At 46.3% G+C, this 16,053-nt stretch overlaps 1 protein-coding gene across 1 annotated transcript in view; it reads left to right on the plus strand.

The window, feature by feature from the left end:
* ADARB2 (adenosine deaminase RNA specific B2 (inactive)) overlaps positions 1–16,053 on the plus strand; it is a 452,434-nt gene that overhangs the window by 380,580 nt on the left and 55,801 nt on the right. Inside the window, exon 4 of the mRNA XM_074405130.1 lies at positions 141–255. Coding sequence (XP_074261231.1) covers positions 141–255 — 115 coding nt within the window. The remainder of the gene's footprint in view (positions 1–140; positions 256–16,053) is intronic.

Consider the following 16,053-nt stretch of genomic DNA (forward strand, 5'->3'; position numbering starts at 1 on the left):
CAAGGCTGTGAGGCGGGGAAGAGAGAAGGCCCACGTGTGGCCACATAGAGATGAGGCTGTGAGGAGGGGGAGGACAGTGCCCATCATCCTCTGCTGCTCCTGCTCAGCCCAACGTGGAGGCCTGTGCTTATGTCTTTCAGGAATTCGCAGACTCCATATCCCAGCTGGTCACAGAGAAGTTCCGAGAGGTGACGATGGACCTCACACCCGTGCATGCCCGCCACAAAGCACTGGCAGGAATCGTCATGACCAAAGGTAGCCTCCTCTTTTTCTGTGGGCGTTTTCATCTGTAAAGAGAGGAGCGTTAACATCTACCTGATCTCGGAGACCAAACGGTTCTCTCTTCCATACCAAGCTGTGGCAAAGAAAGACAAAATACCACACAGAGATCAGTAGCCAGAGTGTATTAGCAGGAAGAGCCATCCTGACCATGGTGCCGTAGTTAGGCTGCCAGGGCCTGGCTCTGCACAGGCGTCCCCCATCTCTGGGAGGCCTGGCCAGCCCTTCCGGAGAACCCGAGTCTCCTGAGAGCCCTGAGTCCCCTTCGCTGGGGTGTAACCTGCCCCAGAACATCCTCCTTCCTGCCGAGATTCCCCATCCCAAACTCATAGGGAAGGAATTCCACTCTGAGAAACAAGAGTGACCCAGACATAGGGGGACGCTGAGAGCCAAGGAGGCAGCCTCCCCAGTCAGCCAGGATCGGGGGACAAACAAGGGCTAAATCTGAGCGGTGGGCACTGTGGAAAAGACAAGCCACCAGCCCATTCATAACAAGCCAGCTGGTTGTCTGAATTCAACTATTTCCCTCTCCAAAGTGTTGCACGAGTGTGTAGTGACCTCCTCATTACACTCATGACACTCACACACCAGAGAGCCACTACTATGAAACAGTAACTGACTTTTGGGTTAAGTTTCACATACACGCTTGCTCTGCATGTGCCGGCAAAATCTAAGGCAGAAAAAGACCATCAACCTGATACACAACATATTTATGTTAAATAATGGTGGCTCACACCTGTAATCCTAGCACTTTGGGAGGCCGAGGTGGGCAGATCATGAGGTCAGGAGTTCAAGACCAGCCTAACCAACAGAAAGAGGCACAGCCCCCACTCAGGGTACAGCAATCTCACTGAGGAAGCAGTAAGTTTGGTGGGCCAAAACATCATCCTAGCACAGAATCCAGCCCTACCTGCACAGAGCTCTGTGACCCATGGACAGCCACTGAGCCTTCTGGGACTCTGTTCTCTCACCTTTAAAACGGGGGTAATAGTAACACCTGCCTGACCAGATTATTTTGCAGGTTAAACATGTTCATGTATTTCCAGCTCTTCGAAAGTTACCCGGCCCACAGTTAGTACTACGTGTTAGTTAATGATTGGTAATGGCACTGTTTTATTAAAAAGTACTTAGTGCCTGGCATACAATGTTCTGGGGAAACAAAAGAGACCAAGTGCCTACCCTTGTGACTCTTAGATTCCAGTGGGGAATGGTTCATAAAGAGCAATTTAAATCCAAAATAAAAAGAACTATAAAAGAATTACAGGCCGGGTGCGGTGGCTCAAGCCTGTAATCCCAGCACTTTGGGAGGCCGAGGCGGGTGGATCACAAGGTCAAAAGATCGAGACCATCCTGATCAACATGGTGAAACCCCATCTCTACTAAAAATACAAAAAATTAGCTGGGCATGGTGGCACGTGCCTGTAATCCCAGCTACTCAGGAGGCTGAGACAGGAGAATTGCCTGAACCCGGGAGGCGGAGGTTGCGGTGAGCCGAGATCGCGCCATTGCACTCCAGCCTGGGCAACAAGAGCGAAACTCCGTCTCAAAAAAAAAAAAAAAAAAAAGAATTACATACACACAGAGCTGTTGGTCCACATAAAACTTCGGTAAATTTTCAAATGTTGAGTGTTATACAGATTTCTGCTACAGATTTCTGAAAAACTCACTTTAAATTAATGTCTTGGTCTGAAAAGAAAAGGAGGGTAGGTAGTAGAAGAGGGAGGGGAAGCAGAGGGGAGAGGCACAGCCACTCTGGCTTCCTTATTGTGCAGTCCCAGAGACGTCAGTCAGTATGACCTGGAAAGTAATTTGTTTAGCATTTCTCGGCTCCGGAACTGATTGTCCAATATCTTTCCATTTCTGGGGTAACAAATCCAGCGAGTTTTAGAAACTACTCTCAAACTTCACGTGGAAAAGAGTAATGTTTTACAGAGGCTTGTGGGGAAATAATACTTCTAGGTTGCCAGAGAATACTTATGTGTACGTAATTTATCTATATGAATTGAACTTATTATATGAAAATGAGACTTCACAAGGTAGAGCTTCACTAATTAGTGACTTCTGAACATTAAAGAACTTGCCAAAATTTACTTTCCTATTGCAAAGAGATAAACATTGGTTTTTAAAAATTAGAAACGTACAAAATAACTAATACAAACACTTTCAGATACTCATTTACTTAAAGTTGATGTGCCATTTACTCTTAATTCTAGTTCAGTTACTCAAGCAAATGCCTAAGAAATTCTCAGAGTAATGCATCTTGTTCTAGTTGCTGTATATATCACGATGTTTTAAAACTAAACTTATTTTTAAATACACAATTTGATTTGCCCCTCCAGTTTTTGGTGGAATGCCAACTCACATTAATTAGCTCCTGAAAGTTCTGTTTATGAATCAGAGACCATTTCTTAGCCATTATGAGAAATATGATCACGGAAATATGTACTTGTTAACAGAATAGTTTCTATTTTTTAACAAAGTAATGCAGTCATATGGTAAAGATTCTAAAGGAGAGAACTTCTGAAAGAAAAGCCATCTTCTCCCACTTTATCCACTTCCCTTCACTCAGAAGCCACCCTAACCATTTTCAATTTGGTTCTTGTGACTCTAAGTACCATATTGCTTCTATATGTCTAGATTTTCAGTTTTAGATACCATCTATTGACTCATGCTATTAAAATTTGATACTTTTTCATTTTCCATTATTATGTTTGTAATGCACAATTATAGATAATAAATCTTATTGCATCAAATTTAGAAGATATGATTTCACTCCCTGTTCTGTGAGTTGAGGATGGCAGCCCTCAGCCTCTCCTCCACTAGCCAGCTTCTCCCAGTTATAAATGTTACATCTTTACACCACCATAACTGGTATTTATATCCTTTCTTATGTCCATAAGTCTTCTCTATTTTGTCTTTTGAGTGATTCTAAGAGCTGAACAGCATCTACCTGATGAGAGATATTCCCAGCACAGAGCCAAGCAGAACCCTGTTCAACCCTCCCAGCAGAGTCCCCCCCAGAAAGGGAGCCTGGCTACCTAGCATCAGGGCCACACAGATGCTGCCTGCTTCCACCCCAAGCTCCAAGTCATGCTGTTTAAGTTTGATTCACCTGCATTTCTAGACTTATAGTTCGCTTTTGAACTATTGTGTAGTTTTTTTTTTTTTTTTTTCTGGAATGTCTTTTTTCTTACTGAAAAAGAAAAAAAAAAAAAAAGGAAGATTGTGCCTTTACCATACATGCTAAGTCATGTGGCCTCTAGGGCAGATCTCACAGAGAGCACCTGCCTCCGTCCTGGAGAACTACCCTGCCAGGCCAACGAGGTGCGTGCTCTGCAGAGCCTGCATCCTGCTCTCCCGGTTGGACACTATCTCTGAGATCACTGTCGTCTTCCCGCTTTTTCTCCATTCATAAAAAGCTTCTTCCAGAAGCATCATCTAAAAGGATGGTAGATCAACTTTGTGAATATTCCCACATCTCAAAATGCCGTGATTTGCTTCTCATCCGTCTCAACAGGTTGTCTCAATAGGGTCATAGGTGGGGAATTCTAAACTTTCAATCATTTTCCCTTAGTATTTTGGAGGAATGTTTCCATTATCTTTTATCCAATATTTCTGATGAGAAATGTTGTGCCTGCCTCATGTTTTCTCTGCAGTGACCAGCACTCACCCCTACCTGGGAGGGGGAAAGGCTTTTTTTTTTTTTTTACCTCGGATATAAATAGATGTTTAGGTGGTAGCCATTCACCTTTCTTGGCATAGGTAAGCTATTTGTATATTTCTCTTTATATCCTGTGTCTCATGAATTCCTTCATTTACACACATTTTTCTTAAATTTTGAATGCTCTGTGTTAATCTACTTTTACTTTTTAAATTTTAGTCTCTTCGTTCTTTCAATGTTTTTGGAGATTTCTTCAATGTATCCGACAGCTCTTCAACTGCCTTTCCCTCCTAATTTTTGCCGCCTGTTTTCATTCTTTCGGTCTCTCCCTTATCCTCATTCTTCCTCTCGGGGGAGCCTCTTGTTCTGCAGCTTCGACTTCTGCTCAGCTCCTCGGAGGAGGCGCCCGGGCCCGTGTCCTGCAGGCCCGGGGAGTGGCTTTCTGTTTCGCGTGGTTTTCCTCCCGCGTCCTGCGGACGGTTCCCGTCTGTTCACAGAGCGCGCGCGTGTGCACAGGCCGTCAGACTGGCGTGTGTCCTCCGGGGCGGTGGCATGTGTCCTCCGTGGCGTGTGTCCTCCGTGGCGGTGGCATGTGTCCTCCGAGGCGGTGGCCGGCCGGTCCTTCTCCCACAGGCTCCCGCCCGGGTGGGAAGACGGCCTGGGGCCGGTTTCCATCAGCGCAGATCTTGGGGTTCGCGGGCACCGCCCCCCGGCGCCATGAGGTCGGGCCCCAGCCGCGCCCCTCTCAGGCGGTCCCTCCCTCCCTGCAGCTGGGACTCCATCTTCCGTGCTGAGCAAAGGCTTCCAGCCTCAGACGTTCTCCCCACGAAGCAGAGGCTTGGCCAACTGCTGCAGCCATTTATGAAAAGTAATCCCGGGAGCCCCACGCCAGGAGCGCCCGCTGCTGCCCCGAGACCTCCCGGTCCGCCCCCTCCGCCGCGTGGAGGCTCCGCGCTCCTTCTCCCCGTCACCCGCCGAGCCCGGCTCACCTGCCGTCTTCCCGGAGGGCGTGGACCTCGCTCGGGCCGAGTTCTGGAAGAGTCTGGCCGGACTCGGGGGTGTCCTGGGCCGTGGGCCCAGCTCAGGTCATCCTGGTCGTGGGCCCGGCGTGGGCCCGGCTCAGAGCGTCTTCCCGGGGAGCCTCACCCCCCGCCCAGGCCCGTCTTCCCGGGGAGCCTCGCCCCCCCCAGGCCCGTCTTCCCAGGGAGCCTCACCGCCCCCCCGGGGAGCCTCACCGCCCCCCCAGGCCCGTCTTCCCGGGGAGCCTCGCCCCGCCCCAGCCCCGTCTTCCAGGGGAGCCTCGCCCCCCCTCAGGCCTGTCTTCCCGGGGAGCCTCGCCCCCACCCCCAGGCCCGTCTTCCTGGGGAGCCTGGACCCCCCCAAGGCTGTCTTCAGGGGAGCGTGGACCCCTCTCAGGCCGTGCCCCGGGGAGCCTCGCCCCTGCTCCGCCGTCTTCTGGGAGGGCGGGTCCCACTCCATCACGCCGTCGTTCGTCTTTGTTCCCTTCCAGATCTCTCATTTCCCTGGAAAAGGAGAAGCAAGTGTTCTCCCCGTCCCCTTGAACCCCGGACAGCACCTATTAGCCAAGCTGTCGGAAAACTGCTCTATTTAGAAACACCACTGTTTCCTGAGAGTGATTCTTAAAGGGGCTGTTGATAGTGATGCCTTGCATGTGATATGCAGAGTTACAATTTTGACAGCATTTTTACATACACTCATCAGTTTGACGTAACCCGAGAAGTGGGGAAGGCCAGAATTTATTGATGCTTTAGGAAACGCAGACCCCAAGATCGAGAGACCAAGTGGCTTTCCCGACGTCCTGAGGGCAGGACAGTGGCGCTGCTGGTCCTTTATCCTTCCTGGCCCCAGGTTCCCTGTGGAAGCATCAAGGCATCAAGCCTAGTGGTGACCATGCACTACTTCTTTATGGGAATTACTTGTCTAAGTTTATTAAGTAAACAACTTTTAAAAAAAGGAGTTTTCTAGAGTACATTTTTAGGATTTCATGTTTAAACTTTTGCTTGTCTAGTCTACAAGACATATTTTGAAACTATGGCTTTTATAAATATTATTTCCCATTTAAGCTAAGGTGCACCTTTAATCAATCCACAAGTTTCTTGGACTTATAACTGCCCTGGAAAAATGCACATTTCTTGAAAACAGCCTGGTAAAGTTGAACTTTGTAAAAACAGCCCAGAACAACAAGGAAACCCTTCTGAGTGAAGTGATCTGGCCTGTATTATTAGGGGAAATACCAAAGTGCCAATTAATTCCACGATGGAGCATAAGTTTTCCAGGTTTTGAGATGTAGAATATGTTTTGCTGCATATGTTAGCTTTTGAACCTAAAATGAGCACATAAGGTAAAGAAATATGTCTGTATTGTGCATGCCACACTTTTGGCTTGAATCAAGAGTCGTGTAATTGTATTGTACTCGATAAAGCTGGTAATCAAACATAATTTTCCTGTTTGCACTTTAGAAAGCAGGACAATTTAAATACTGTTAAAGCTTCTCTTTTCATCATAAAAAGAACATTTGTATAAGTTCATCTTCACAAGGACCTAGGAGAAGCAGAGTTTATTCCCCCAAGTTTTCAAAACTCTTTCCTTCCGTTTTCTCCCCTGAATGACTGGCAGTCACTTGGATCTTAAAATTAAAAGCAAGGTCTTTTTATTTGCATCCAGTCGGGCATGAGGAAGATAAGCTGAAACAAATGAACTGGACGAAAAAAAAAAAAAACCCTAAACAGAAACATGCTGCCATAAGAGATGGCAAATTATCATCTGGATTTCAAGGAATTGATCTTAGTGATTGCTAAGTGGATACGGAGAAATGTGAAGCCGATGCTGTGTCTCTGTGGGTCTGTTCAGGCACATTAAGATTCATGGAGGCCAACGGCTGAGTACAATAAGGAACACTGATGGGCAATTGATTTTAAATCTTTGGTTTAAACTGTTAGGTTTAAACTATAAGATACAGGACAGATTTCACTACACCGATGCTGACCCTCGTGTAGCGTAAATGCTGACACATTTATACTAACCATCCCTCCTCAAAATGGAGAGGAAAAGAAAATCAGTCACTGACTAGACATTTGTTCCACCCGAATCCCACTCACGGCTCATTTCAATAGGTTAGCCTGGAATAATTCACAGGGTACCAGTGAAAACGCTCAAAGCTGAATTAACTAAGGAGAGGACTGGCTGCTCTGGCCTCAGCAGATGCCTTCATTTATCCCAAGTAAGGAAATGTGTAGCTGGAAATTCATGAGAAAGGGAAGGAGATTAGGCCAGGCGCGGTGGCTCAAGCCTGTAATCCCAGCACTTTGGGAGGCCGAGGCGGGTGGATCACGAGGTCGAGAGATCGAGACCATCCTGGTCAACATGGTGAAACCCCGTCTCTACTAAAAATACAAAAAACTAGCTGGGCGTGGTGGCGCGTGCCTGTAATCCCAGCTACTTAGGAGGCTGAGGCAGGAGAATTGCCTGAGCCCAGGAGGCGGAGGTTGCGGTGAGCCGAGATCACGCCATTGCACTCCAGCCTGGGCAACAAGAGTGAAACTCCGTCTCAAAAAATAAAAATAAAAATAAAAATAAAAAGAAAGGGAAGGAGAAATATTTTTGCTATGCTTTCTCAAGGTCCAATCAAAGCGGTTCACATACTTCTGCAATTTTCTGATTATTAACTCATAACTGAGCATTCAATTCTATCTTCAAGCTAATTGTCCAAAAGGCTTCACCGAGAAAAGAAAATCCAACACTAGATTATATCTCAAGGCAACACAACTAGACTCATGTTTATTCTGGTCTCTTCAACTATGAGTCTTTTTTTAATGGAAACATACCACTAAGTTTGTTGGTGAAAAAATAAAGAACGCTAGCATCCAGTGTTTACCTGCGTGCCAGGCACCGTTTGGGGGTGTGTAAAGCCACATTATCCTATTATTCAACAAGCCTAAATACTCTTATGTTTACCCTAACCACACTCTGGTTAAGCACACTTAGGAAAGAGAGCAAGAAAGAAAGAGTTAGGGAGGGAGAGAGAGAAAAAAAAAGAGAAACAGAAAGAGAAAAGGGAGGAAGAAGGAAGAAAGAAGCTTCAGGAAATGACTGTGCATTATTTGTGAGCCGGAGTTAGTCATCGTCGACAGGGCCCCCACTATGTGGCTGAAGATATAATAAAGATATTCTGAAGGGTTTGGGCTAATTAGTGAACAAATGTGAAACTAAGTGAAGCTGTAACCCTCTGAAGTATGTGTGGGCTTTCAAATGCATGTACTTGGAGGCATGGTTTACACTCCCTCGTTCCCCAGTGGACCCCATATTTACATTTTCAAGATGTGTCTGTCTGCATTAGGTGATACTGAAAAGGCTGCCCTGTGGAAACACTGGAAGCGTCTGTGGTGCTGTTCCAGACATATCCGCATTGGAATCTGGGGTAATTCACACCAAAGAAACCCGGGGTCTCATGACTTGACATAGCGAAATCGAGGACTCCTGGCTTCCTGCCCTATGCCATTGGAACCAAACTTTCCTCTCCCACCCACCTCTCCTTCACACGTACCGTCATTGCACACCCTGTGTTGCGTTGGACTTTTGAAGTCCTCCCTGCCCAGCACTCTGGACCAGCCCCTGCAGCAGCTTCACCACACTGATGACAGGAAGACGTGTGCGTGGAGGCAGGCTCCTAGGTTAGAGAGGGGTGGGCATGTGATTCCTAGGGGCTGACAATGAAGAGGAAGGGAGGCAGCGTCAGGCTGAGGAGGAGCTCCCCATGGAGGAAAGCACTCTCAGCTTGGGGGCCATCCTGGTGTCCAGTGGCTCAGGGAGGAGCCAGTCATTGACAAGGTCTGTGGAGGGCAGAGAAGGGGAGGAGAGCATGAAGCTATGAGTGATGGTGGGTTTGGTGTGGCTTCCCCACCTTAAGTCACTGCCCACCTATGTCACTGGGTCATTACTCCAGGATGAGTGCTCTAACTAGCCAGCCACATTTGAGTCCAGGGGAACTCACACCAGTCAAGAAAAGAATAAAAGTGTGGAAGGTCAGCAGAGAGGGTGTGGAGCTCACAGGGCCTGAACAAAGCTCCCCTCTAAGCTGATTCAAATATGATCGTTTTAAAAACAGAACAAAAATGAGCATATCAAGTGGTTGCTTACAGATGAAGAAAGCACTGTCACTTACGATATTTAGGCCATGAATTATTTATGAGCACTGGCTTTACGCTCTCATTATTTCTGGTTTTAGCACCAGTGAGGAGACCTTGTCAGCCATCCTCGGTGGGAAAAGGAAGAGACCGTTCATCGATCAGACCAGGTGTTTCCTATTTGTTCCTTTGATATAAAAGAATGAGTTACTAATGGGGCGAAGAGCTCGCTCGGCCCAATGCAAATGAGGAGATAAATAGGCTTTTCAATCTATTAATTGCAAAGTGTTGGTTGTCATTCTGCCTCTTTCTTGGGGGTAGGAGGAAGGCATTGAATATATTTACTAAATGTGAAATTACCATAATTATGTCCAGTGAAACCCTTGCAGTGCTGATGTTGAGGAGCGTAACTAATAACCTTCTCAGAAGCTCGCCTGGCTCCATCTTTTGATGTATGTGGTGTCCTACCAATAGTTCTAGGCATTTTGAGTTTTATCCACTAGGAACACCGCTGACTGCAGGAAGTGAGAGAGCTGATAGCAGTGTTCCAAACCACCACCTTTTTATTGTCTTGATAACCAGCAGTAGCCCACGTGCCAGACAGTGGTGGCAGGCGCCACTCAGGCCCCTGTGGTTTCAGGATCTGTAGTCCCTTGGCCTCCCCTCATCCTGTCCACTGCTGCAGGTCACACTCCCAGACCCCATCAGGGCAGGAGGAGGACATGTTCCATCCCTCAGACTTCTTTTGGCCAGTATTTTGCTACTGGCCACTCAGCTGTGTAGGAAGTAGCAGGGAGAGTTGGAAAGAGAGAGTTTTGCATCTTAGTCTCCACAGCAGAGCCAGTGAGGGAGGATGGCTTGGAGCTGGATACTCAAGAACCAACATTGGTTCAGGCATCCACAATGCCTGCTCATGTCTCCTGGAGCCTCAAGTCCCTCTTCATTACTGAGCAGTAATATTGGGCAGTACTCCAAGTTGAGCACTGTGCTGGGACAAGTGTAGAGAGGTCTGTGCAGCAGCAAATACTGCTGCATCTGCCGGTCCATTCTCATGCCCCAAAAGTATGCTTTGGAGAAGTCAAGTTAATTCAGTAGGAGAATGTGCCAGATGTGCCATTGTGATGTAAACACAATTAAGTCCCAGGGCTGACCATGGTTGTCAATGTGCTTGCTTGCCTGGACGCCGCCTGTGTCAATATCCACCTGCTTCTGCCCTCTGATGGGGCTGTAGTGTGTTTGACCCACCATGAGTCACAGACACATGTGTGACATATTGCAGGATGGATCCCTTCACTCTCACCAGGTCGCTCTGTCTAGCGAAACATGCAGCCGGCTCCCCACCCGAGGCCCACAGGAAGGTCACTGGCATCTCCTGAGTTTCCTCCCTCTCACCTCTAACCTCACCTGCAGCCCATCGGGTTTAGAGAAGTTCCATTCCCTGTGGTGGAACAACAGAGAGTGTTGACCAGCTGACTTGAGGTCTTTCGTATGTGGACATCTGTCCATGGGCTGACTCTCTTTGGGTTGTAGTGTGGGCCACAGCATGGGAGGCTGGTGCCACATCCGTGATTTTAACAGTGACCAAAAGATTCCTCTAATCACACAGTATAAGAAAGAACAGCCAAAACTTGCTTGACATCTTTTATATGTGGACATCTGTCCACAGGCTGACCCCCTTTGGGTTGTAGTGGGGGCCACAGCACCCAAGGCCGTCACAGGTGGATAGCAGCCGGCATCAGCCTGGTATAGTTTCTGAGCTCTCTCAGTGCCTTTGCCATGTTGTATTTTATGTGGAGTAAGCAGCATGTTTGATTAGTGTATAGACCCAGTGCTCACATGTGCTGGCACAGAAGGCTCAACGAGCATCAACCACACTGAGGAGGACAAGCTATGTGACATGGCACCCGGGTCCAGTGACTGCCTCATTTCCCATCAGAGCAACATGTGAATCTGTGTCTGCAAAGCAAGCACCACCCATTTTAAAAGGAAAAAGAATGAGTGTTAAAACAACAGACTTATTCATTTCTGACATTCCTGGGTCCAAACACCCGCTCATGTTTTGGCCCCATGAGGAGCTCAGAGCATTGACCCTGCTTACTTCATCACCGGGACTGAGGCCCAGCGTGACTGGCAGTCTCAGCACCTGAAAGGGAAGCTGGCATGCCCTCTGGGAGCATTTTTTAAGGAAATTAATGAGTATGTGATTACTGTGCTTATCCTGACAACTAAGTGCTGAGGTTAGGAAACCCTGGCTTTCATGGTGCGTTCACACAGTTGGACAGAGTTAGCATTTGGGGTTTACTAATCAGTTGCCCAGCATCCTTTGAAGCTCAGGTACAGCAAATGGGGACCACTCATCTGTGGATGCCCACAGAGTGAGTTTTCTTTGTAGATGCCTCTGAATCTACTGCGCACCATATGTGTGCAACTCTCAAGAGAAACTGCCCCCTGATTCAATGGTTTCTCATTCAGATTGCAAAACCAAAGCATCTGCTTCAATTAAGAGTACCTGTTCCCAAACTGCATCCGATGACATCACATAGCCAGGTGAGAAAATTAATATTCTGCATCTGCTTTTTTCCACATATTTGTGCTCCCCAAATTCACCTGGCCATAAGAATAGCCTGAAAACACTGTCTAAATACAGATTTTCAGGATCCTCACAAGGAGATTCTCATTCAATCGTTTTGGGGTTCTTGGTTGGTAGGAGGCTGGAGCCACATCTGTAATTTTTACAGTGACCAAAAGATTCCTCTAATCACACAGTATAAGAAAGAATGGCTAAAACTTGCTTGACATCTTTTATACGGAGAGTGATTCTCCCAATTCTGGTGAAGGCAACTTGGTGGACAAGGCTTCTACCCATCATCTCCACACAGGAGTACCTGGGAAGAGGGGAGACAATTTGGGTGATGCCACCCAGACAATAGAATGCCCTCCAGAAACTACTACTGCCCCACAGGCACTGGAGTTCTACACTGGTAATCACACAGGTCCACCACATCCTACCCACAGAGCCCACCTCATCCTATCCACAGATCTCACCTCATCCTATCCACAGAGCCCACCACATCCTGACCACAGAGCGCACTGTATCCTGACCACAGAGCCACCACACCCTAACTGCAGAGCCCACCCCATTCTACCCACAGAGCCCACCTCATCCTATTCACAGAGCCCACCACATCCTAACCACAGATCCCACCTCATCCTATCCACAGAGCCCACCACATCCTAACCACAGATCACACCTCATCCTAACCACAGAGCTCACCTCATCCTATCCACAGAGCCCACCACATCCTATCCACAGAGCCCACCACATCCTAACCACAGAGCCCACCTCATCCTATCCACAGAGCCCACCACATCCTAACCACAGATCCACTGCATCCTAACCACAGAGCTTCCCTCCCATGCTGCATGTTTTCATGCAGGCTGCTCCCACTCTTCAGCCACTCTGCCTTCATTACCTGGCCAGTGGCTACACACCTTCTAGTGCAGGACACAGGTCCCTTCTTTCTCCATCTTATAACACTGGCTTTGACATCCATGGTTGCTCCGTCCTCTGAGAAGGCATCCTCACAGCTGATGTAGCCCAGTCACAGTGGGTTTCTGCCATCCTGCCATGCTGCCTTCTCCCTGTCTCTGAGTATGTGCTGTGAAAGGGGCTTTGGGACTGCACGGTTTTTCATCCCCATTCCCTCCAATAAGTTAGGTGTTTAATGCCCATTGAATGAATAGTTGGGTAAACAAATTGAAATAGATTAAAATATGCCCTCGATACTTTAAGGCAAGTGAGTACTCATCCTGGAATTGTTACTTGGTCCATGGCCCAGTGCTGTGGTCAGATTTAGTGGTAAGGTGTTCTTGAGTGTGTCTTGTCTTTCAGCTGTCCCACACCAGTCCTCTTGTTCTCACTGGAAGAACATGTACATCATAGTCAATAGAAGTAATAATGGAACACGTGGTTTTTTCTGTCATTCTAGCAAGGGAAGTCACAGAAACATCCTGGTTGCAGATGGAGAAACAAATATTATTACGGGAAAATAGAAATATATGCATCATAATTGCTAGAGATGGTGGCATTTTTGCTGTGCATCAGGCACATGTTAAGAACTTCACATTATTTTCTTTAATCTTTAAAAACGTTTTCCAAACAAGACAACTGAACACAGTTAAATTCTTGCCCAAAGTCTTCAGTAAGCAGAGAAACAGGGCTACCTGTGCTCTAGAGCCTGTTAAACTCTGCCTACAATGCTTTGTCATCTGATATTCCCCAGATGTGTTGTCATTCGTAGAGCAGTGCACAAAACATTTACACATAACTTATTTTCATCCTAAAATCAGTGCCTTTGAAATGCTTCAGGAATAAAAGCCCAGGGGACACTGGTGTTTTCTGATTCCTGAAGAAAGCCATAAATCAAGACCCTAGTGGAAGAAAAATCTCCCATTAAATGCAAAACTTTCCTTTCAGTCTCAGTCCAATAATGTCCCTAACAGACAAGACATACCTAAGCCAGACATTTAAAAATCTACCTGATTTTGAACTAATTAAAGGAAATATCGAGAATGGGAGCAGAAACACCAGAAGAGAAGAAAATTGGCTTGCAGAAAAAGATTGAAAATGAAACATAGACTTTGGCCAAATCATGACTAGAAGTGGGGTTGCAGGCAGGTCATGATATTCCCTGTGAGTATTCAGAGAATGCCAACCACAAGGAGCCTGGGAGCCTTAAATATAAAGCCAGGGAGGTGGACTGAATTTGTACAGTTAGGCTGGACATTGAAGAAGCTTTCCTAACACTGAGCACTGATAAACTGTGGAAGGGTCTTTCTCAAGGGAAGATGTGGAAACCCTGTTACTGAGTCATTAAATCCAGTGGGCACAGTTCTAGGAAATGGGGAGTCAGAATTAATTACACACAACACCCTTGGGACAGTACAAATTATTCCTCTCTCTCTCAATTTTCCATGATTTTGAAATGCATTTCTTTGATGCTATTTGGTATATTTTACTTTCAATTTTCTTCTTAGAAATTTAGTGATCCTTTTCCTTTAAAAGCAGATGTAGTATAAGAAATGTACCTTCAAAATGTTGGAACAAGCCAAGAATGACTTAGTCCCAATTAAATAAATAAAAGCCCATTCTCAGAGATTGTCTAGAGATGGGTGATGTGCTGGGGCATCCATTTGTGCTGCTGCAACAAAATACCTCAGATGGAGCAATTTATAAACAACAGAAGTTCCTTGCTCACAGTTCTGGGGGCTGGGAAGTCCGAGATCCAGACATCAACAGGTTTGGTGTCTGGAGAAGGCTGTACTCTCCCTCCAGGATGGTGCCTTGTTGTGGCATCATCTGGAGGGAACACTGCATTCTCACATTGCAGATGGGATGGAGGGCAAAAAAGGGCTGGACTCTCTCTGAAGCCTCTTTTATAGGGGCATTAATCCATTTGTGAAGGTGGAGCCCTCATCACCTGATCACCTCCTAAATGCACAACCTTTTAATACCACCATTTATATTGATTAAGTTTCAATATAAATGTTGGAGAAAACACCACATTTAAGCCATATGACCCACCAAGTTTATACATTATGTCTTATTTTCTTTATGATATATACATCTTTATTTCTTCAATCAACCAAAATCCATTGTTTATGTTAGGGTTCACTCATGATGTTGTACATTCTAACTCAGGCGTCCCCAAACTTTCTACACAGGGGGCCAGTTCACTGTCCCTCAGACTGTTGGAGGGCCACCACATACTGTGCTCCTCTCACTGACCACCAATGAAAGAGGTGCTCCATCCTGAAGTGCGGCGGGGGGTGGGGGGCAGATAAATGGCCTCAGGGGGCCACATGCGGCCCACGGGCCATAGTTTGGGGGCGCCTGTTAACTCCTCTTTATCTATCTCTTCTTCCCTTCCTCCCCTCAACCCCTTGCAACCACTTACCTTCTTACTCTCTCCGTAGTTTCACAGAATGGACATTTTCCAGAATGTCCTATAGTTGGAATCATACAATATGTAGCCTTTTCAGGTTGGCTTTTTTTACTTAACTTTTATTTAACTTTCCTCTATGTCTTTTTATGGCTTGATAACTGATTTATTTTTAGTGCCAAGTAGTATTGCGTTGTCTGGATGTACCATGGCTTATCCGTTCACGTGCTCAAAGGTATCTTGGTTGTTTCCAAGTTTTGGCAATTACGGATAAAGATGCTGCAAATATTCAAACATAGTTCTTCATTTTTTACATCTAAATATTGATCAATTTGGAATTTATTCTGGTACATGGTGTCAGATAAAGATGCAATTTTATTTCTCAGATGATGTTTCCGTTGTTAGATACCATTAATTGGATAGTCTCTCTTTGCCACAGTGGTTTGAGATATGATTATTTTTGTCTTATACCAGATTCCTATAGATGTTGGGTCAATCTATGGGCTTCCCACTTTGTTCCACCTGCTTCACTTCACACCCCATCCCCACAGTGACCTGGCATGGAGCCTCTAGAACCTGCCGGATATACACTAAGTGTGTCTGCAGCATTAGTCTTCTGTTTCAGAATTTTCTGGGTTTCCTTTTAGAATCAGCTTGCCCAGTTAAAAACAAATAACTATCTTAGTTCATTTTGTGTTGCTATAACAGAATACATGAGACTGGGTACTTTATTTAAAAAAAATAGTGGTTTATTTCGCTCACGGTTCTGCAGGCTGGGAAGTTTAAGGGCACAGAAGTGGCTTCTGGTGAGGGCTTTTTTTCTGCATCAAACCATGACAGAGAAGGTTAAGGGGAAAGCAGACACTTGCAAAGAGAAAACAAGAGGGGCATCCTGGCTTCATAACAGCCCAGTCTCATGGGAACTAACCCATTTTCTTGAAGACTAATCCATCTTTCTAGAGCAAGAACTCACTGCTTTGAGAACAGCACCAAGCCCTTCATAAGGAATTCACCCCATGACCCAAAC

This window comes from Saimiri boliviensis, chromosome 8 (assembly GCF_048565385.1).
Source record: "Saimiri boliviensis isolate mSaiBol1 chromosome 8, mSaiBol1.pri, whole genome shotgun sequence".
Classification (NCBI taxonomy): Eukaryota; Metazoa; Chordata; class Mammalia; order Primates; family Cebidae; genus Saimiri; species Saimiri boliviensis.